Source organism: Mobula hypostoma, chromosome 20 (assembly GCF_963921235.1).
Source record: "Mobula hypostoma chromosome 20, sMobHyp1.1, whole genome shotgun sequence".
NCBI lineage: Eukaryota > Metazoa > Chordata > Chondrichthyes > Myliobatiformes > Myliobatidae > Mobula > Mobula hypostoma.
In genome coordinates this window covers 3840138-3863457 of record NC_086116.1, presented here as the reverse complement: position 1 = coordinate 3863457, position 23320 = coordinate 3840138, and the positions used below count along the sequence as shown (strand labels likewise).

The 23320-nt window shown below is 41.4% G+C and overlaps 1 protein-coding gene across 2 annotated transcripts; it reads left to right on the top strand.

The window, feature by feature from the left end:
• The first annotated feature begins 245 nt into the window (after positions 1 to 245).
• metap2a (methionyl aminopeptidase 2a) lies at positions 246 to 23235 on the top strand. 2 transcript variants are annotated; one of them, XM_063072257.1, is made up of 11 exons: positions 246 to 484; positions 2644 to 2751; positions 2845 to 2910; positions 9110 to 9212; positions 11189 to 11350; positions 12515 to 12696; positions 12794 to 12888; positions 14731 to 14827; positions 16897 to 17000; positions 19352 to 19467; positions 22470 to 23235. In XM_063072257.1, exons 1-11 carry the CDS (start codon positions 319 to 321, stop codon positions 22720 to 22722), a joined length of 1452 nt encoding a protein of 483 aa, XP_062928327.1. In that variant the 5' UTR covers positions 246 to 318; the 3' UTR covers positions 22723 to 23235. The 2 variants fall into 2 exon arrangements, with proteins under 2 accessions (XP_062928327.1, XP_062928326.1); XM_063072256.1 differs by having other exon boundaries at positions 304 to 487.
• The last annotated feature ends 85 nt before the right edge of the window (positions 23236 to 23320 follow it).

The window sequence follows — 23320 nt, the reverse complement described above, 5'->3', positions numbered from 1 at the left end:
TAATAGGTCAAATTCAAATGTACTTTTCTTTTGATGATCCCTTCCTGACCTTACATCAACCTCCAACTTTCCCCATCATTAAACTGACCCTTGCCTTGCCCCTGCCTGGGACTTCTGCTCCTTACGTACCAACCGTGTATTTATTGTGTCTGCCAGCAGGGGCCGGTTGCCATCCGTACCCGGTAGGTCCCGGGACCCCGGCTGACACTGCCCGGGTGACGTCAGCCCCAAGCCCACGTGTCTCCCCCCCACGCCTATACTGTATCGTGGCTGCTACGTCACGACGCCCACGCCTGCGCTGTGGCTCTCCACCCCATCATGGCGGAACAGGCGGCGAAGGCTGAGAGTGGAGGAGGCGGGGAGGGAGGAGGCCAGAAGGTGGCCGAAGCTCAGCACTTAGTGAACGGCGGCCCGCTGGAGAAGGACGACGAGGTGGCTGAGGAAAGCATCAAAAAGAAAAAGAAGAAGAAAAAGAAGGGCAAGGGTGGTAAGGCATGGCGCGGGAGGGGTGTAGGCCCTGCCGGCATGTGAGGCACTCGGAGCCGAGCGGCACTACTGTACTGCTCTGCCCTTTCCCTGATGTCGCAGTAGGCCCTGTAGCCATAGTGTCCTTACGCTTCTGTGCCCAGTATGTGAAATCCTACCCTAGTGCACACTCACAGCACTTCCCCTCCTTCCCTCCCCCGTATAGTCTTTTCAATCTACCCACTCTTTAAATGTGGAAGTTGCCACCGATAAGGAGCTTTACGACGTGGGAGCTCTTTTGAGGAAAGTAGGAACGTTCTTAAAGTGTATAAGTTTAGATGGGCGGGGTGGTTGAAGGTTCGTGGTGCGTGAATATTGCCTCGGCCCAGCTGGGCCTCTTGTCTGTGTTGTAGGTATTAAGTAAAAGATGGAATAAGCTGAAAGCACTCGTTTTTTACTCTACTGACCATTTACTGCGATTTTCAGAGTACGTCTCTGGTAAAAAGATTTATAACTAAAACTCCCTATTTCATCTAATCTTTGTCAGTTAAATAAAATTGTAGTGTATAGGCTAGGTTGCTTTAAAGCTGACATAGTTGAGTCAATTTCATGTTCAGAAACCACGTTCAGATATGGCAGGGCCGGTTTTAAAGGCTTGCTACTTTTGAAGAGAGCTTTAAAAATGTCAATAAAGCTGAACAAAAATGAAATAATTTCTGTACATGTTGGAATTCTATAATAGAAAACAGTCGAAGTGAGTCATATGCAACAGGGTGAATAGAAAAGGTACTTGCAGTTTACACATTTGTGTATCTAAGTACACCATTAATCAATTACTTTTACTTTCTCTTCTTATTCGAAACAGACCATTAAATACATACTACAATTTCCCTCTCCTTGTAGAAGTGGCAAGAGCGATTTTTTGTTGCAATGGAGACTCAGGGAAGAATAAGACAGGACTTTCATAGTCTGCTGTGCTCACTTCCTTATATGGTTGGAAAATTTCAGATTCAAAAGCCAAGTTTGTGCCAGCTAGTTTACTTTCAGAGCAGGGGTGCTGTAGTTTGCTGCAATATTACAATCATTCAATTTTAAAGCAGATGTGACCCCTCCCTCTCCAAGCTTCTTCTATCATTTAATGAGATGATGGTTGTGTTGTTTACCACTTCCATTTACCCACAGTAACCTTTCATCCCAGCTTCATCAAGTGCTCTTTTACCACTGTAATAGTAATATTCCATCTCTGTTAAGAATGCCATTTTAGTAGGGAATTACCAAAGATGCCTCATTTGCCTGTATCTGGGAATACACGTCTCGATTTACTTGCAAGAGAAAATATACTCTTCATATTCACCCTTCCCATGCCTCTCAATTTTGTTTCAATCATTGCCTCTCAAGTAGATGTAAGTCTTAACATACTGTAGCTTTCAAGGAAAGTGAACTACATCTCTTCTCTGAACTACATCTGATCTTACCTATAAAGATGGTTGTAATGAAGCTTAGTGTTTTTAATGTATTTTCCTAGTAAGATTTTACAGTATTAATTGGAATATTGAGTGCTTTTGTTTCAGAGCATAAAATCTGCAAAGTATAAGATTGTATGAAATAAACTATAAACCAGTACATTTTTTCTGCCCTACTTCAAATTCTAAAAGGGTTATTGTTGCTATAGATTACTGTATTTTATATGGGACATGATCTGAAATTGTAACTCACTGGAGTTCGAGTTCATTCTCATCATGGAACTGCAGTAAGCATTGAAATTTTTAAAATGGTTTACTGAAACCTGTTTCCAAACAATGAAACGTCTTAAATTTCTTCTGAAGTTTTCGGTTTTCTGTAAAGTGCCAGCATTTGCACTTGTAAGTATCAACAGGTTCAGGACTAGATGGAAACTCCCAAACCTGATGTCAGGGTCCACTGGAGATTTCCTAGCATCATTCCGCAATTCCGCAGTGTTTTCCTTGTAAGATTCCTCAGCTTTTGCCCTCTGCAGTTTATGATCCTGCTTTTATATAAGAGAAATTTCCAAATCTCCTCAAGCTGGTAACGAAGTAGAGCATAGAGGCATATGGAATGACTGTGATATAGATATGCATGGTGATTGGCATAGGCACAATGGGCTGAAGGGAGTTCATCTATGTTGTACTATAACTATGAAATTTGCTTTTTTTGAAGGAGGCCAAAATGAATACGAAAAGGAATCTGTGGGAGTTGATGATGTAACAAAACAGCTGGAAAAGCAGATGCTTGAAGACAAGGAGAAAGAAGAAGAAGGTGAAGAAGGCAAGTAAGCTGTGGAAGGAAAGGAACTTAACTGTGATTGCTTGTTTAATACATTACACTAAAGTGCAGCGCGCCTGTTAATTTACCCAACAGAGGGAGATGGTGAAGGTGAAAGTTCCACAGCCAAGAAAAAGAAAAAGAAGAAAAAGAAGAAAGGACGTAAGTGGATTTTTGATGAATCTGACATGTTGCTGCAGCAGTACTATCAACTGGATGAGATATACATTGCACATACAGTACAAAGTCCATTTTATCTGAGCAGGCCAAGCATTTTGCTCTACTCCCTCCTTTATCTAACTTGAGAAACTCCTCTTCCCCTTTGCCTGTGTATGTGAAAAACAAAACTGCACACTTAAATTGCAGAACACTCTGCACATCAGCCTGTGGAGAGAGAAACAGAATTAACATTTCAGGTTGAAGCAACACACAAAATGTGGGAGGAACTCAGCAGGCCGGGTAGTATCTATGGAAAAGAGTACTTATGGCCTGTTAGTTGCAGGCCACACACTCAATTTGGCACAGATGAGTAAACTTCGCCTAGTAGCAAGCTGAATACTGGCCTGTCCCTTGCCTCTGGCCCCGACACCCTAAACATTCTTAAATTGGTCAAACAATGGCTTGTTCCTTACTCTTGGGCCTGGGCCTTGCCTCAGTTCTGACACTTTGAATCACCTCCAAGTCTGCTCTAGAAATAGCCAAAATACTAGCTAGTTCCCTGCTCTCGGGCATGGACCCTGTCACCTCAGTTTGGTCGTACACGCCATGCTGCAACTGTCCTGCACCTTTGAGATTTCAATTCACACCACAAAAATGCCAGGTCGTACAGGCGGTTCAAAAGTTCAAGTCCAAATGGGAAGTTTGTATAATAGAGATTGGGCAATGCTTATTTACTAGAATATTGCCTGGAAATATTAAATGAGAGCTTTTCGTTGAACAGGAGTTTCTAGTGACTTCAAAACATGGTTAAAATTATGAGAATGTGTATATAGGGAAAGGACTTTATGTTGTAATCAAAGGGACTAAAACATCTTTCATCTAAGATTCTGTTTGCATCGGGGACGTTATTTAGTCATAGTCATACTTTATTGATCCCGGGGGAAATTGGTTTTCGTTACAGTTGCACCATAAATAATAATAGAACCATAAATAGTTAAATAGTAATATGTAAATTATGCCAGTAAATTATGAAATAAGTCCAGGACCAGCCTATCAACTCAGGGTGTCTGACCCTCCAAGGGAGGAGTTGTAAAGTTTGATGGCCACAGGCAGGAATGACTTCCTATGACGCTCTGTGCTGCATCTCAGAGGAATGAGTCTCTGGCTGAATGTACTCCTGTGCCCACCCAGTACATTATGTAGTGGATGGGAGACATTGACCAAGATAGCATGCAGCTTAGACAGCATCCTCTTTTCAGACACCACCGTGAGAGAGTCCAGTTCCATCCCCACAACATCACTGGCCTTACGAATGAGTTTGTTGTTTCTGTTGGTGTCTGCTACCCTCAGCCTGCTGCCCCAGCACACAACAGCAAACATGATAGCACTGGCCACCACAGACTTGTAGAACATCCTCAGCATTGTCTGGCAGATCTTAAAGGACCTCAGTCTCCTCAGGAAATAGAGATGGCTCTGACCCTTCCTGTAGACAGCCTCAGTGTTCTTTGACCAGTCCAGTTTATTGTCAGTTCGTATCCCCAGGTATTTGTAATCCTCCACCATGTCCACACTGACCCCCCGGATGGAAACGGGTCACCGGTACCTTAGCTGTCCTCGGGTCTACCACCAGCTCCTTAGTCTTTTTCACATTAAGCTGCAGATAATTCTGCTCACACCATGTGACAAAGTTTCCTACCGTAGCCCTGTACTCGACCTCATCTCCCTTGCTGATGCATCCAACTATGGCAGAGTCATCCGAAAACTTCTGAAGATGACAAGACTCTGTGCAGTAGTTGAAGTCCGAGGTGTAAATGGTGAAGAGAAAGGGAGACAAGACAGTCCCCTGTGGAGCCCCAGTGCTGCTGATCACTCTGTCGGACACACAGTGTTGCAAGCACACGTACTGTGGTCTGCCAGTCAGGTAATCAAGAATCCATGATACCAGGGAAGCATCCACCTGCATCGCTGTCAGCTTCTCCCCCAGCAGAGCAGGGCAGATGGTGTTGAACGCACTGGAGAAGTCAAAAAACATGACCCTCACAGTGCTCGCTGGCTTGTCCAGGTGGGCGTAGACACGGTTCAGCAGGTAGATGATGGCATCCTCAACTCCTAGTCGGGGCTGGTAGGCAAACTGGAGGGGATCTAAGTGGCCTGACCATAGGCCGGAGCAGCTCCAGAACAAGTCTTTCCAGGGTCTACATGATGTGGGAGGACAATGCCACCGGTCTGTAGTCATTGAGGCCGCTGGGGCGCGGCGTCTTCGGCACAGGGACGAGGCAGGACATCTTCCACAATACAGGAACCTTCCGGAGCCTCAGGCTCAGGTTGAATACATGGTAAAGTACTCCACATAGCTGAGGGGCACAGGCTTTGAGCACCCTGTTACTGACACCATCCGGTCTTGCAGCCTTGCTTGGGTTGAGATGTTTCAGCTGTTTTCTCACCTGTTCAGCTGTGAAGCCCACCGTGGTGGTTTCGTGTGTGGAAGGGGTATAGTCATGAGAGCAGGGTGGGGGACTGTGAGGAGGGGTAGGAGGGGAGAGTGGAATATGTGTTGGTTGGGGGCCGACAACAGATGGCTCGTGGGGGATGGGCAGGGGTCACAATGTCAAATCTGTTAAAGAACAGGTTAAGTTCATTGGCCCTGTCCACACTGCCTTCAGCTCCTCTGTTGCTAGTTGGCCGGAACCCAGTGATGGTCCTCATCCCCCTCCAGACCTCTGTCATGTTGTTCTGCTGGAGTTTCCACTCAAGCTTCCTCCTGTACCTGTCTTTAGCCTCCCTGATCCTGGCTTTCAGGTCCCTCTGTATTGCCCTCAGCTCCTCCCTATTTCCATCTCTAACGCCCTCTTTTTAGCGTTCAGGATGTCCTTAATGTCCTTTGTCACCCATAGCTTGTTATTTGAATAACGAAGGACAGTTCTTGTCGGAACATTGCAGTCCACACAGAAGTTGATGTAATCAGTGATGCACTCTGTGAGCCCATCAATATCCTCTCCATAAGGCTCACAGAATGCCTGCCAGTCTGTCACCTCAAAACAACCCTGGAGCGCCTCATAAGCCTCCTCCGACCATTTTCTCACTGTCCTCGAGGTTGCAGGTTTACTCTTCACCAGAGGCATGTAGCAGGGTTTTAGATGCACCAGGTTGTGATCTGACCTTCCCAGTGGGGGGAGGGGAGAGGAGCTGTATGCATCCTTAACGTTAGCGTACATCAAATCCAGAGTCCTCTCCCCTCTGGTTGTACAGCTCACATAGGACGTGAAGTATTTAGAGGGCTTTCACACAGGAAGGCATGAGCAGAGTTTGGAACTGCAGCAAAGATGATCTGAGATTGAAGTCAATTTTAAATAGATGTTGAAAGAACTAGGAAAAAGGAGATAGAGTACTGATCCCTTGGAGGGTAGACACTGAAAGTGGCCTGTTTCAGCCAAATATTGTTTCTGATTTGTGTCTTTTTCCACAAGAGTTGTTCCAACTTTGTAAAAAAAAAAGTTAAAACTAACTATTTTGTCGTAGTTAAAAGCTTGTGGAAATTCATAATTACTTTGTGATGCAGATGGACATATCTGTGGAGTTTGCTAAGCAGTTCCGTTCTGGTTCATGTCAGACTAAACAGCAGATGGGCAGGTTGACAGAACCTTTCTGCTGAAGCAAAGCGAACATTTATTGCAGACAGTTAAATGCTTGCAAAAGGACCGACAGGCTCCGGGACAGCTTCTTCCACCAGGCTATCAGACTGATTAATTCATGCTGATACAATTGTATTTTTATGTTATATTGACTGTCCTGTTGTACATACTGTTTATTACAAATTACTATAAATCGCATATTTCACATTTAGGCGGAGACGTAACAAAGATTTTTTCTCCTCATGTATATGAAGGATGTAAGTAATAAATTCAATTCAATGCTGCAGGATAGTTGCCTTGACTCTGATTAAAAATGACTGCTAAAAACCATATCTATAATCTTGGGTAAATTTTGGTAGTATAATTTGGTCAGAATTATGGTCCAAACCTATTCTGTGTCAAACCTTTCTTATCACTCTACCCGTCATAACACTGAATTCCCAGTTTTTAACCAATTCTAAAAAGTCACCCTTGCCTTTAAATCACTTGCCAACTTCTAGTTTTCCTTGGATTTCCACTCTATTTCTTGTCCAAGATTATTTCAGGTCTTGTGCAGTGCTGTTCACCCAATTTCTAATTCCTTGAAGTTCTTCCTAAAACTGACATTTGTGACCGTGTTTTGATCTTACTAATTTGTCGTACTCTAGCTAGGCATCCACCTGTCTTAGGAGTACGGTGTAGTTCTGTGTCAAAGGTACTATTTAAATGTATGCTGTCAGTCTATGTTAAAATAAACTATATTTGAGTTGGATGTTTTATCTCCAAAAAGATAGCATCATAATAAGTGAGAAGCCCATGTCATTTAAGCTGCAGTTTTATTCTATAACCCGCTAAGGAAGTCCTTGCCCTTGGTAAGATGTATAGTTAACTCACATTGCTACTTTTGTTTTCCTACAGAAAAACTGGTAGAGATGGTGAAATTACCCAAATAGATACAGTGGATTCAAGTTAATTAGGCTATTAATTAATTGGGGCATTGCTTATTTGGGACAGAAAAAGACTAATCAAATAGCTGGGATTCCCAGTTGCTTATTTGGCACACCATGCTGCTTAATTGCAACAGGAGCTTGCTGAATGGTTTCTGACTAGCATAAGGCATGTGCACTTGTGTGGATGCTAGACCATTAGACCATACTTAAAAGTTAAGTTTTTAAGTCGTGTCAGTTGCTTTTTTTATTCAAAAAGCAGTGATTTTTGTCATTGACACTTGGCGAGAAATAAGCATCAAGACAATTCAGAACTGTTTTGCTCACTGTAGTGTCAAGCATTCAGGCTTGCAGATGCCAGAATGGCTGGCAGTGAAAATGAAATGATTGCATTACTACAAGTTAGGAACTACAAATAAATTGAAGATATCAACAATCATTTTCAAAGTTACAAGGAAAGTGAAGATTAGGAGAATGCAATCATTAACAGCTTTGTATGAAGGTAGTCCATTATCTAGATGTCTGCAGTGATTTTGTTCATTTACAGCCAATCAAAAGAATGTGCCAGTGTACACTGGCTGAATTCCTTCAATAACTATTAGGAAACTAAAACTGTACAGTTTTATAGTACTGTAGTAGTATTGATTGCATTGTTATTTGTTCTGATTTTATTTAAATACATAATCAGTTACTCAGTTTGTCTTTTTTTTAATACCTTTTTAACTGTCACCATAAAACTTTGGCTAATTTGGGAAGCCGTTTAATTGGGCCAAAATGTACTGGCCTGGAGTGTCCCAATTAACCAGAGTCCAATGTATTTAGAACCTGCTTAAGTACACCATGGATAGTTGCTGAGTTTCCGGTGTGTTACTCTCATTTAGAGATTATGCACTTTTAGCCTTTGTTTCCATGTCACTGTCAACATTGAGTCACAGTCCCTGTCAGGGGTCCCTTCCACCACTGTCATGGGTGGAAGGGGGAGTGGAAATACAAAGCAAGATGACAGAAATTTAAAATGTGAACTAAGATATTTGATGTCAAAATCAAGTTTAATATCTTGATACATAATCAAGCTACAAATTGCAATAAGTACTACAAAAAAAATTAGTTCAAAAAAAAGGGGGGGAAAATAGTGAGGTGGTGTTCATGAGTTCATTGTCCATTCATAATGGCGGAGAGGAAGAAGCTGAAATGTTGAGTGTGTGTGTCTTCAGGCTCCTATACCACTACCTTGATGGTAGTATTGAAAAGAGAGCCTGTCCTGGGTAATAGGGTCCTAATTATGGATGCCACGTTTTTTGAGGCAAAACTATTTGAATGTATCTTCGATACTGGGGAGGCTAGTTCCTGGGGAAGGAGCTGGCTGAGTGTGCAACTTTCTGCAGCATGTGGGATGCAACTCCTGCAGAGCATAATAGATATTTGGAGCTCTCTTCTCAAAAGGCAGCTCAGGCTGAGGTTCAATTCAAAATTTTAAAGCTGAAATCAACTTTTATTTGGGATTGTATGTGTGCAGAGGTAATGTAGGCATTGAAGTGACACACATTGGCTAAGATCTAACTAAATAATGGGGATGGACTTTACTATAATTCGGTGTTTGTTATAGTCACTAATCCTTGTCCTCAATGCTTTTATCAATGACAGCAAAAGTTCAGACCGATCCTCCTTCCATTCCCATTTGTGAGTTGTTTCCTTCTGGTGTATATCTTAAAGGACAGGAATGTGAATATCCACCATTACAGGATGGGTAAGTTCTTTTGCATTAGTATGTTGTATTGATTATTTCAATAGCACCACATTTTGTGCTATTTTTGAAGGCCATCAGGATGGATGTTAATTGGTTATTTACAATACTTGTGTTCTGCATTCCCAAGCTGAGTATCACATATTATATACAATTTAATCTCCTTCAGTGTTTTCCTTGCTCACCAGCCCTAAACATCTTTATAATGTGAATTTCCTTTAAGCACCCTCTTTCCAAAGAAATCTACTCTCAAATATTTGAGATTCTAGTGCTCGCTCATGCTTGGAGGTTTTGTTTTTAACCACCTAATTGTTACTGCTGTTGGCATCTCATTCCCAGAAGAAGAATAAAGGGCAAGCAAATGTAAATCCAAAATCCACTCTCTTAAAAATTTGTAAAAATAGGACGCAAGAATGCAGGTTTAAATCGGTGAAAGAAGCTCATAAAAGGACTAATTAACTCAAAATTTGATACTCAGATTCTTGCAAATGGGGAAAAAATGAATGTCACAGTGTGGTGGGGACTGTAGTACTTCTAATGGCTTATTGAATTGAATATGCCAGCTTTCATCAATATCGTTCTTTTCCTCTGTGACCCTGTAGCCTGGTCTCTTGCATGCCAATCAACTTCTCCTGACTTTTCTTATCCTTCTCCTAAACAAGACGTAATTTACAGTATACTATCAAGTAGCATGCCTTTGGGATGTGGGAAGAGCCTCACACTCCTGGTCCCAGGACCTGAAGCAGCAGCACTATCTGCGGTGCTACTGTGCAGAGAATCAGGATGAGTGGGGATGGATTTGACTAGACAAATTACTCCTTGTGTGTAATATCTCATGCACTTGCCTCACTGTTTTAGGTAAATGCACTATGATGTACTCAGTGGTTGTCCTACCTTCTGTTCTACATCCTGAACTTTAGCTTGCAATCAGACTTGAGTCACTAGGTCACTCCAAGGACTGTCACATAATTGAGCTCATTGCTAGCTTTAATGGGATGGTGCTGGTCTCTTGGTCATCAGAACATCTATCAGTTATTGAAGATCGAAAGTAGAGTTTTCAGAAACTGAATATGTTAAGGAAATGCTTATTTTAAGATTACTCATTATGTTGAAAAATAAAGCTCCACATCCCTAAAACAATTTGTAAATATTCTGGAAACAAATTGTAAATAGCTGCTTAATGACAAACACAGGGTACTGTTGTGGATACAGCAGATTCTGAGGTTGGGGTTTTTTATGTAATTGGCAAGTAGCGTTTATTCTGGCCCTGACTGTCACTTCTCAGATAAACATTGCCCATCAAAATTTAGAGGTAGAGACACCAATCAGTCAGAAAACCACTCCAACTTATTGAACCTTTGAAACAGGTTCCTGTTTGAAGATTGAATCATTTTCCAAAATTGGGAAAGAATGTGTTGTCAAGCGGACAAATAGTCCATTTGGGTGCATTATCATCGTCAGGTCTAGGTTGTTTAGACCTTCATTGTGTTTAATTGTATTTGCAGTCATGCACTGTATTTTGCTTGCAGTGGAGCAAGTATGCCATACTGTATGTACATGAACACATGTCACTGAGATAAACTCACGCGGCCATAAAGAGACCAAAGAGATGCTTTGGATTTGGGCAACTATATTGTAATATGGAAATTTAGTATCTGAAGTGGAGATTCTTAACATTATTTTGATGTGTTTTTCTTGCTCAGTACAGAATTAGCGTTCCACAATCTGAGAAATACATTGTATTTCTTCTGTGTTTAGAGAAATGAGGATAAGCATTAAAAATTCCAACTCATACTTGGGGCAGTGAGCAGTATTCAGGAAACTTGTGTTTTGATTCGTAAGATCTATGCAAGTATATTGGAAGCAACTTGTCTATTTTTATAAGGATTTGGAAGTTCTCTTAGATTTGCCTCTTAGTATTTCTTGACTTTGTTTTGGTGAGATTGATAACCTTTGCTCCTCTCACTTCTAACATTAAGGCGTACTTCTGCTTGGCGCATGACTAGTGAGCAAAAGAAGGCATTAAATCAGGCCAGCGAGGAGATCTGGAATGATTTTAGACAAGCAGCTGAAGCTCACAGACAAGTTCGAAAATATGTTAGGAGCTGGCTCAAGCCGGGGATGACCATGATAGAGATCTGGTGAGTAAAATGTCATCACATATAAACTTGTTGATGAGCTGTGGGTGCAGCTGATTTGTTCAAGCAATGTGAACCTTGCTGATAAGGCTGGCATGAGCTGTTCATTCCTAATTAGTCCCAAAGCTTTGGCTGCTAGACCACTATAGAGGGTGGTGCCTTCAAATGTGGGTCTGGAGCGGGAAGCAGACCAAGAAAGGCAGACGTTTTTCAGAGACGTGTGTCTGATACTTTCATTATTACATTTAACGTATAACCTAATCATATTAGGTTGTTACAGATTTTAATTACTTGAGTTTACATATCCTGCCACTCTGGGAAGATTTGAATTTGACCCCAAAGATGTCCTTTCTTGAAGCATATTTGTGACATCTATATATTAGTTTTATGATCATTGTTCATGGCACACAGGAGCAGCTTCTTCCCCTCTGCCATCCCTTCTAAATGGGCATTGAACCCATGAACACCTCACTGCTTTTATTTGTTTTTGCACTACTTATTTCAACTTAGCTATTAATATTCATGATAATTACTGTCATTCAGTTTTATTTCTATATTTATCATGTATTGCAAAGTTAATAAATTCCACAACATGCTGCTGATATTAACTCTGGTTCTGGTTCTGATACTGGTTTGGCACACAGATATATATAGGGTTGGTATTGTGTATGTGAAGCAATAGTTCATGCTCTGGTTATTGATTCATTAGCTTTATTACTACATTACCATGCCGTTCTGTTTCTTAAACTAAAAGCTGTCAATTTAGATTACACTTTAAATTTTGATTGAAATGATAGTGGAACAAGAAGTTAATCAGGTTGACATAAACTACGCTTGACTGGCTGTTCACTGGAAGCCGGGTTTAGGTTTCTGCAGCTGACTTTTGTTTCCATTTTGACTGGCTCTGCAAACAACATTATAAAATCATTTTATTTATTTTTAATGTACACTTTACACTGTTATCCTTCAGTTTAAATAGAAAAAAATGTCCTAAAATTCAGACAAAATTAGAACATACTAGATGAACAGTAGATCTGTTGGGCTGTTTGATCTTCTGGATAAGTCACAATATTTTTCTTTACATCTTTCAACCTGAATTTGCCGAGCTACTAACGCATCTTTTGCAGACCAGGAGATGATACTAATGGCAAGCTTTCATTTCTACAGTGAAAAGCTTGAAGATTGCTCCCGTAAGTTGATCAAAGAAGATGGACTGAATGCTGGGTTGGCGTTTCCAACAGGCTGCTCACTGAACAACTGTGCAGCCCACTACACACCGAATGCAGGAGACCCAACTGTCCTACAGTATGATGATGTGTGCAAAATTGATTTTGGAACCCACATCAATGGTTAGTCTGGTTTTCTTGTAGCTGGACTTTCTAAAATGTTTGAGTTTCCTGCGATTTGATTTCGCTAAATGCGTAATTTGACCTTTCTCTTTTACAGGCCATATTATTGACTGCGCTTTCACAGTTGCTTTTAACCCCAAATATGACAAGCTTATAGAAGCTGTTAGAGATGCCACTAATACTGGTATCAAGGTAAGTGATTTTTAAAAATTCTGTTCAACAGGTCAGGTGAGCTAGTGGTATAATAGTGTTCACATTTGAGGCTACACAGTAGTAGAGGAGTTAACATAATACTGTTAAAGTGCCGATAACCTGGGTTCAGTTCTGCCACTGTCTGTTAGGAGTATATATTATCCCCATGACTATTTGGGTTTCCTCCAACATTTCAAAGATGTGGGTAGTGGGTGTAATTGGGCGGCATGGGCTTGTTGGGTCGGAAGGACCTGTTACTGTACTATATGTAAATAATTTTTAAAAATCTTGTGTCCTTTGAAGAGGATTTGCGTACAGGAGCAGGGACACCTTGCTGCAGTTGTACCATCTTGCTTTGGTTTCCTTATCTGAGGAAGGATGTTCTTGCTGTGAGAAAGAGCAGTGTAGGTCTTCGAGATTAATTCCAAACATGGCAGGACTGGGAAGAGATGAGCTCTGTTAGGTCTGTAGTCATAGTCTAGCAGAACTAGAGGGATCTCATGCTATCACTGATCAGGGTTCGATTCCTGCCAGTATTTGTAAGGAGTTGGACATTCTTCCCATGACTGGAGGTTTTCTTTAGGTGCTCCGGTTTCCTGCCGTACTCCAGGGGAATGCGTGTTAGGATAGTAATTTTGTGGGCACACTGAGTTGGCACAAGAAGCGTGGCAACTTCCAGCACGATCCTCAGGCTATGTTGGTCGTTAACACAAAATAATGCATTTCACTGTGACTTATTGTACATGTGACAAAGCTAATCTTTTATCTTTTTTTAATTAATGGGTTTAAACAGATAAGATAGAGTATGCTCCCAGTGGCTGGAGAGTCAGGATCAAGGAGTCACCCAGTCCCCAGCAGGAAAGATTTATTTTCATTCAAAGGGTAATGAATCTGTGGAATTCTCTATCACAGGAATTGGAGGCTATCATTATATATAGTATAGGGAGTAGATAGTTTAATTCGTGAAGGGGAAGAAATGATAAAGATGGTCAACATGATTACACTGAATGCTGGAGCAGGTCTGATGAGCTGAATGACCTCTTTCTGTTCCTATATTTTTGTGCTGCAAATATTTTCCACAGACCAATCTTTTTAAGTCTTATCCATCAACCTACCTTGGCTTCCCTGGGGTATTCAGTTCCATTTAAATTACCTATGGCATTGCCTTGGCTATTTGATGGATTAAAGGCAGGAAATCTTCCCCTTGTCCTTCTCCATATTCCTGAGGATGTGTAGACCATGAGTAAGTCCCAGAAAGGGAAAAGTCCCCTAATTTGTGGAGGTAATTGGCAAGTATCATTAGTGAACTGATGAGAAATCAAAAAGACAGTTTACAGTCTCCATTTGGAAAATAGGACCTAAGAAATAAAGGTGAAAACACACCTCCACTTGCTCTGTTGTTCATGGACAATCTTTTACTTTAGGGTTACTTTCTTGCATAATCCCTGTATCCTTCAATATCAGACATTCCACAAATGTTTGAATATGAAGTAGAAACCAACTGTTAGAGGAACTTGGATGGGGGGGTTAGGTTTTGAAGCTCTGTAGGGGATGGAAGGGAAGGAATTGTCAATGTTTTGGGTCAGGAGCCTGCATTGGAAAGTTCCCCACATGTCACCTGACATGTTTACTGTTTCCAGCATTTCAGATTTCTATCAGATGTGGGTCCCCCCCTCCCCCCCAAGTGATACTCTGTTATTGGTGGAATTGTTATGGAAGCTGGATTGCGCCAAGAATCTACAGCCAAGCTTCTCTGAAACAGCTTGAGCCATTCAAGCATTGTATTTGATAGAAATCTGATGCTTTCATCTGCCATTAATCTGAATGATTCTCTTATTTTAGAATGCAGGAATTGATGTTCGCCTGTGTGACATTGGGGAATCCATTCAGGAAGTCATGGAATCTTATGAAGTAGAAATTGATGGCAAAACATACCAAGGTATCGGTTAAATATATGGTTTGAGTGTAGAGTTGTGGAGAGGTAGAGCATGGAAATATATCTTTTAGCCCACTGAGTCTGTGTTGACCATCAAGTACTTTTTTTTAATATTCACCCTGCCATTTGGTTCCTCTGATACTTCTGTTGAAGTGACTTGTTGCTGATAGTAACATGCGCACTCTTGACTGAAGCATCGTCTTTGTTTTACTTGTGCAAAGGAGAACAGCATGGGCCCTTGTCACCCACGCTGTTCTCATGTCTGAACAGAATTGGTTTATCAGTGACAGATATTGATCATTGTACATTGTATATGTTTCAATTCCTTACTTGTAAGATCAATTGCTATTTACAATAGAGGTGTTCATTCGAAACTTTGAAAAGCCAGCCAATCATATTTTGAAGTTAGTGAAGACAATAGAGCCTTAGTTTTGGGTATGTTTCACATCCTCAGTTACTTTAATCTCGTATGTCTCTGGCACCCCATTGTAAAGGGATGCTACACCTCAGAGACCTTTCTTGAGAAGTCTCACCACAAAGGTCTCACTCGCCTGGCCTGAGGACAGATTGCTGCAGTCAGTCCAGCCTGTCTCATCTGTAGTAAGCAAAGGTATCTCCAGCATCTCATTTGACTAAGACTACCCCAGGCTATCTATCCTTGCCTTACTGCAACTTGCACTCTCCATGAACTCAGCCCTATACTCCCAGGCTTTACCATTCACCAACATGCTAATTTATAGTGCCCAGTTATTACCAGCCCACACATTTTTGAGCTGTAGAAAGAAACGGGAGCATGTGGAAGAAATTCGCATGATCACGGAGAACCTGCATACTCCACATAGACAGTGTTTGCAATCAGGTCACTGTCTATGTTAGGCTGTTTGACTTTGATACTTTCCTTCCTTGGATTCTCCTTTTCATTTTTATATTCACTAGAAGCCCACTAACAAAGGGCTATCTGCCTGCTTCCTCCCATTCTGCAAGGATTCCATTTCATTCTCCTGTTTCCCAATCTCTTGTTTCTCTCTGCTGCCTTCTTTCAATGCCTTTCTCCTCAATATTAGATTCCATCTGCTGAGGTTGTCAAGGCTGCAAACTCCATTTGCTGCTCTTCTCATCTTGTCTCCTCATCCTGCTCTCAGAACTATAGTAGTTCATATTTGCCTTCCATCGCAACAGAATTCGGCAGTTGCCAACATCTTCAATGTGATGTCTTCCCCATCCTCCTCTGCCTCGTTACAAAACTGTTTCTCCAGGATGGTTTGATCCACTCTTCCATTTCCCATGGGATCTTCACATGAAACTTCAAAGTATGCAGGTGAATGTGGAACTTGTTGCCACAGAAGGCTGTTGGTGGCAAAATCATTGGGTGTATTTAAGCTAGAGATTGATAGGTTCTTGATTGGTAAAGGAATTAAGGGTTACGAGGAGAAGGCAACTGATCAGAGTTTTTAAAAAGCCATGATTGAATAATGAAGCAGACTCTATGGGCTGAATGGCAGATTTCTGCTCCAATATATTATGGTCATACCATCTTAATAGGTCATCTACCCACTGGCCTTTTTCTCTTAAAACATCGTCACCTGCCTTCTAGCCTACCTTCATCATTTTTCTCTCACTCCTGTCCCCACAGCACCAAATGTATCTTTTTTTCTCTGCATCATTACACCTATTTCTCTCAAATTATTCCCAGATCTCGTGAAAGGTCACCAGCCTGAAATGTTAATGCTGTTCTTCTCTTCACAGATGCTTCCTGACGTGCTGATTTCCAGCATCTTGGTTTTACATATGTTAAATTGGCTGAGTATTTAGAATAGCATAGGAACCCTTTTTCCCACCATCTAATTGGTGGCATTGAGACAAGTTGAATCCTTCAACTATACTAGAGCAGGTGTCAGCCCATGGGATCGTACTTCAGCAACTCTGAGCTCCTCTCAGTGTTTTGAATTGTTCTTAATGTTTGGCTAATATATTGTTTTCAAAGGTGTATCGCATTATCCTTGCAAAGATTTTCTACTTTAGACCGTCATCTTCTAAGAAGTTCATTCTCACTTTTTTTTTTATCTTAACAGTAAAACCAATCCGCAACCTAAATGGACATTCTATTGGACAATACAGAATACATGCAGGGAAAACAGTTCCAATTGTCAAAGGTGGTGAAGCAACCAGAATGGAGGTGAAGTTCAAGTTTATTCTTCATTCATTTTCTCAGCGTACTTGATTAAGTTGGTAATCATCTGATAAGTTACCCCCATTACACCTTAAGGTTATTTTATTTCTAGGCAAGTGGGCTTAAGAACCCTGCAGAACAATCCAACCCATGTGTTGGTGGGCAGCCTGGAGTTATGGTACCAGCTGCTGGAACAGGCCGTCGGGGAAAAAATGTGATTTTTCATTGAAAAGGGAAATGGGATGTTCCGTTGAAATGAGTTGTGGGTTGAATAGTCTCTGGCAGGAGACTTTGGTTTTGGAGTGAAACTGGCACTGTTGCTTTTTTGTTACTTTGGCTCGAAACCCCTCAAAACCCTCCCAGCAATAACAGATTAATAAGGGTTGGATGAAAAATCAAAAGAAAGAACTATTTCAGTAGAAGACAGTACTAGGAAACTGATAGGATTGAAGGTAAATAAATCCTTGGGACCAGTGGATTGAAGTCCTGGGTTCTAATGAAAGTGACTGCAACCATGGTTATCATTTGTCAAGATTCCCTAGTTCTGAAGAAGTCAGAGGATTTACAAATATAAGAACTGCAAATACGAAAGCATTGTTTAAGAAGGTAGGAAACTATAGATTAGCCTAATGTCTGTCATTGTGAGAATCATGGAAACCATTATTAAGGCATTGCAGGTAGTTCAGCTATAATGTGCATTTCCATAATGTGAATTTGTTATGTGATTGATGGGTTAGGAAGCTCTACTTGAATCACACAGGCTGCATTGATTATAGCGCTATTGGGAAAACCTGTTTAAATCTGTCCTTTGTTGTTACTACAACCTATAATGCTACTTTCTATAATGTGGTGTTTCTTAGGAGTGTACCTGTTTTGTCACAGTTGAATTATCTGTACAAGAAAGTCATGGACAGTTAAGCAGAGCCAGCATTAAATACCAAGAAATCAACATGTATAGGTTTAGAATGTTAAGTATTTATCTTTAAATAACAACTTAATCATTGGTAAAGCTCTTTTTAAAAAAAAAGGTATTTAAGGTATCACCTGATAGTTTCTTTGGGTTATCACTCACGGGCAACCTCAAAGTGTTCCTTGACTGCCATAAGAATTTGAATGAATTTCATCTAATTTGCCAAATTAATACCAATTCTTTTTGTAAGAATGGCATTAGAGGGGTGCATAAGGGTGCACAGCTTGCTCTGTTTCCAGGTTTACTGGGAGACATGGGTATTTTAAGAAAACACCAGCTCAAAGTTACTTATATGAGACAGAACCCCATTCCTTCTCGGGTATCACATGGACTGAAGTATATTGCTGGAAAAGGCTGCTTCCCCACACAAAGACTGTTAGATTCTACTGCCACATTATAGCAAGGGGCCAAGTGTGTTGGTGAGTGGGCAGAAGAACTTCCACCTAAAATGCCCATAAACTGATGGTTCAAGACATGTAAATAGACATCAAGGGGAGAAGAAAACCAGAGGATATGGGTTAAGGGTGAGGGGGGGGAAGTTTAAAGGGAACATTGGGGGGCTTCTTCACACAGAGAGTGGAGGGAGTATGGAATGAGCTGCCAGACGAGGTGGTAAATGCGGGTTCTTTTTTAACATTTAAGAATAAATTGGACAGATACGTGGATGGGAGGTGTATGGAGGGATATGGTCCGTGTTCAGGTCAGTGGGACTAGGCAGAAAATGGTTCGGCACAGCCAAGAAGGGCCAAAAAGCCTGTTTCTGTGCTGTAGTTTCTATGGTTTTCTAAATTGAAATAAGTAATGTCCACATGGTTGGGATTCATACATTCATTGTGGGGTGTTGGAGAAGCCCTGTAGGCTCTAATCTAGGGGTGTTGGGGAAGCAACATAAAAACAAGTCCACCTTTAGTGTGTGTTTGTGACGGGAAAAGAAGGCAGACACAGACTGTTCTATTTGCTGTCTATTTACTGTACTTACAGAAGTGATTCAGAGTAACCAAATCCGAGGGAGTAATCCAATACCCAAAATCGACAATACGAAAACACAGGTCAACACCGAGACTACAAGTCTGTTAATACAGAAACTAGTGCGGTTCTTGAACTGTTGATTCTCTCCAGCAGCGCTCTCTTTTGCTCCCGGGATGCCGGCTTCTTTAAATTACGCTCTCCAAATTGCGAATGAAGCACTCCTGACCAGGAGGCAGGTCCAGCAGTGCTCTAAATTGAGATTTATGGCGGCTCGGCAGGAAAGCTGGACAGAGAGAGAGAAAGAGAACAGAAAAAGCAAGGCTGTGCAGTGTGCACACACGTAACTTGGTGAGAGTTGTCATTTGACTGTCGTCGTTGAGATTTAAATTTTAGATATCTTATGTTTTTATTCACTTAGGAAGGAGAAGTATATGCAATAGAGACATTTGGGAGCACAGGGAAAGGAGTTGTTCACGATGACATGGACTGTTCACATTATATGAAGAACTTTGATGTTGGCCATGTACCAATAAGGTAAATCTGTTAATCAGAATCGGTTTTAATATCACCAGCACATGTCATGAAATTTAATGTTCGGCAGCAGCAATCCATTGCAATACATAAAAGCTGTGAATTACAGTAAGTAAATATACTGTATATAGATATCACTCCTTGAAGATATTCTGGATGCTGGGGAGGCCAGTACTTATGATGGAACTTCGTGCAACTTATTTTGATCTTGTGCATTGCACCTCCCCCCTTGGGCCATGCAGCCAGTTAAGATGTTCTCCACAGTTAATCTGTAGAAATTTGCATACTTAAACTCCTCATGAAGTATAGCTGCTCTCTTGCCTTCTTTGTAATTGCATTGATATGTTGGGCCCAGGATAGACCCTTAGAGATGAACTTGAAATTGTTCACTCTTTCAATTTCCGACCCCTCTAAGGACCTGCGCGTGTTCACTCGTATTACTCTTTCTGAAGTCCACAGTCAATTCTTTGGTCTTGGTGACATTGAGTGCAAGGTTTTTGCTGTGACATCCTGTACATCTTTTCATCTCCATCTGAAATTCTGCCGATAATAGTTGTGTCATCAGCAACTTTATAGATAGCATTTGAGCTATGCCTAGCCACACAGCCATGGGTGTAGAGGGAGTAGAGTAGTGGGCTAAGTACACACCCCTGAGGTGCACCAGTGTTGATTATCTGAGGTAGAGATGTTACATAGAAACATAGAAACATAGAAAATAGGTGCAGGAGTAGGCCATTCGGCCCTTCGAGCCTGCACCGCCATTTATTATGATCATGGCTGATCATCCAACTCAGAACCCAGCCTTCCCTCCATACCCCCTGACCCCTGAAGCCACAAGGGCCATATCTAACTTCCTTTTAAACATAGCTAATGAACTGGCCTCAACAGTTTGCTGTGGCAGAGAATTCCACAGATTCACCACTCTCTGTGTGAAGAAGTTTTTCCTAACCTCGGTCCTAAAAGGCTTCCCCTCTATCCTCAAACTGTGACCCCTCGTTCTAGACCTCCCCAACATCGGGAACAATCTTCCTGCATCTAGCCTGTCCAATCCCTTTAGGATCTTATACGTTTCAATCAGATCCCCCCTCAATCTTCTAAATTCCAACGAGTACAAGCCCAGTTCATCCAGTCTTTCTTCATATGAAAGACCTGCCATCCCAGGAATCAATCTGGTGAACCTTCTTTGTACTCCCTCTATGGCAAAGATGTCTTTCCTCAGATTAGGGGACCAAAACTGCACACAATACTCCAGGTGTGGTCTCACCAAGGCCTTGTACAACTGCAGTAGTACCTCCCTGCTCCTGTACTCGAATCCTCTCGCTATAAATGCCAGCATACCGTTCGCCTTTTTCACCGCCTGCTGTACCTGCATGCCCACTTTCAATGACTGGTGTATAATGACACCCAGGTCTCGTTGCACCTCCCCTTTTCCTAATCGGCCACCATTCAGATAATAATCAGATAATGTTATTTCGGATTCGCACAGACTGTTCTTCCATTGAAGAAGTCAAGGATCCAGTTGCAGAGGGAGGTAGAGGCCAGGTTTTGGAGCTTTTTGATCAGACCTGTAGGAATGATTGTATTAAACACTGAGCTGTAGTCAATAAACAGCAGCCTGACGTAAGTATTAGTGTTGTCCAGGTGAACCAAGGCTGTATGAAGAACCAATGAGGTCGCATCTGCTGTACCGTGGCAATAGGCAAATTGCAATGGTTCCAGGTCCTTGCTGAGAAGGGAGTTCATTCTAGCCATAACCAACTTGTCAAAGCCATCACTGTAGATGTGAGTGTTACTGCACGATAGTGTTGAGGCAGCTCGCCCTGCTGCTCGTAGGCACAGGTACGATTGTTGCCCTTTTGAAGCAGGTGGGAACTTCCAACAGTAGCAATGAGAGATTGAAAATGTCTTTGAGCATATTTGCCATTTGTTTGGCACAGGTTTTCAAAGCCCTACCAGGTACCCCACCGAGGCCTGTCACCTTGCGAGCTCACTCTCTCGAAAGACGATCTGACATTATCCTACGAGACAGTGATCACAAGTTCACTGTTTATTGCAGGGATCCTTAGCTGTTAAATTTTGGTGTTGACAGACAAAATTAATTGCTGACCATGGTTAATTGACTTCCAAAAACAAAATCTTTGTATCACATGGAACTGTAATTACATGTCAGGCCATTGACATTTATCTTAAGTCTTCCATTTTTCTGTTGGATTGTTTAGAAATGACCTACCAATGTTGGCTGTGCAGTAATAATCAACTGGTGATTTATCATTAAATATTAAAAGTATGAGCGTGTTCATCTGATTTCATTTATAAACCAAAGAATCCATTTTTCAGTTGCAGAGTGGTCCAGCACAATTCACTCAAAATTGGTCAGCCACTGCAAATGACTGGAATGTTAAGCATCCAGTTTGACCTCCAGCTTCTATCCACTCCAGCTGACAGTGGCTGAGACCAATGAATTAATCACTTTTGAATTTTCCAATAATTATATACTTCATTGGGCTTTGGAAGGGGCTGTTAATAAGGTGCAAGAACATGGGTGAAAGCTAGTAAGTTCATCCATGTTATTACAATTGTGCTTGTTAGATAATTTTGTATTATCACAAATAATGAACTGAAAGTTATCACAGTTCAACACAAATCTCAATGTAAAAAATATGCTTGAAAAAAATTTCAGAAATCCCCAATAACGTTGGTTTTATGGCAGCTTAATTTTCAGCAAGATAGGAATTTAGGTGGAAATTTTGGGGCTGAGTGAATAACAGTATTAAAACTAGTCCATTTGCACCTATATCTCAGACTGTGCTGTAGAGAGAAAGTTTTGAATTTGACAGTGAAGAGTTTGAAGTGCTGGCTGATGATCTCTGCTGTTAATTTGTTACTGAATGACTTACAGCTTGATGGTGAACAATTGCTTCAGTTTTGTCCAGTGATTCTGAATTGATTTGACAAACTTGCAAATTAAGCAAATTATTCAGAATTGTTTGTTTTTTGTTGTTCAGACTTCCACGAGCAAAGCATCTCCTGAATGTTATCAATGAGAACTTTGGGACACTTGCCTTTTGCCGTCGATGGCTAGACCGTTTGGGTGAGAGCAAATACCTCATGGCCTTGAAGAACCTGTGTGATCTGGGGATAGTAGATCCATACCCTCCACTGTGTGACATCAAAGGCTCGTACACAGCACAGTTTGAACACACAATCTTGCTTCGCCCAACGTGTAAAGAAGTCGTGAGCCGTGGGGACGATTATTGACCATGAACATCACCTGGCTTTGTTGTGCTGAGAGGCTGTGTGAATGGTTTCACCTTCAAAGTTCTCCCACCTCTTTGTTTTAGTAATGGACTGGGTGTTTGCCATGTTTTAGAGAGGGTGGCAATAGGGAGAAGGAGCAGCTTGTATTTCCACCCATCACACAAATTTTTAATAAAACATTTCTGATGTCTAGGAACTTTGTTATATTGATGGGATCTTCTCCTTAACACTGATGGATTAATAGAATGCAATTGAAATACAGGCATTGGAGCAGAATATGATATCTCCCCCATTAAACTGTCTGCTGCTAGAATGATTAAAACTGTTATTTGGTACTGGCATTTCAGGAGAGTGGGATGCTGCTTGCTGTAGAATCTCAACTCTAGCAGAGAGTTCTACTAATATTTCCCAGAGGCTGTTATAATATAATTTAACTGTTGTGTCAGTACCTGCACACTCAATTGTCTTCTAAATTTCCTGGCAAAGAATTTAATAAAAATAAAGATTAACTTCCATAGTGAGTGACATTTGCCGGCTTAACATCTTATGTGGAAGGTGAAGTGACCCAGATAAAGAAACAGAGCAACTTAGTTTTGTC

Bases quoted from the DNA above. Each gene is read 5' to 3' on its own strand.
- metap2a (XM_063072256.1), top strand. From the start codon at position 319: ATGGCGGAACAGGCGGCGAAGGCTGAGAGTGGAGGAGGCGGGGAGGGA. The intron at 488-2,643 runs GTAAGGCATGGC...CTTTTTTTGAAG, and splicing joins GAAAAAGAAGGGCAAGGGTG to GAGGCCAAAATGAATACGAA. The intron at 14,828-16,896 runs GTATCGGTTAAA...TTATCTTAACAG, and splicing joins TGATGGCAAAACATACCAAG to TAAAACCAATCCGCAACCTA.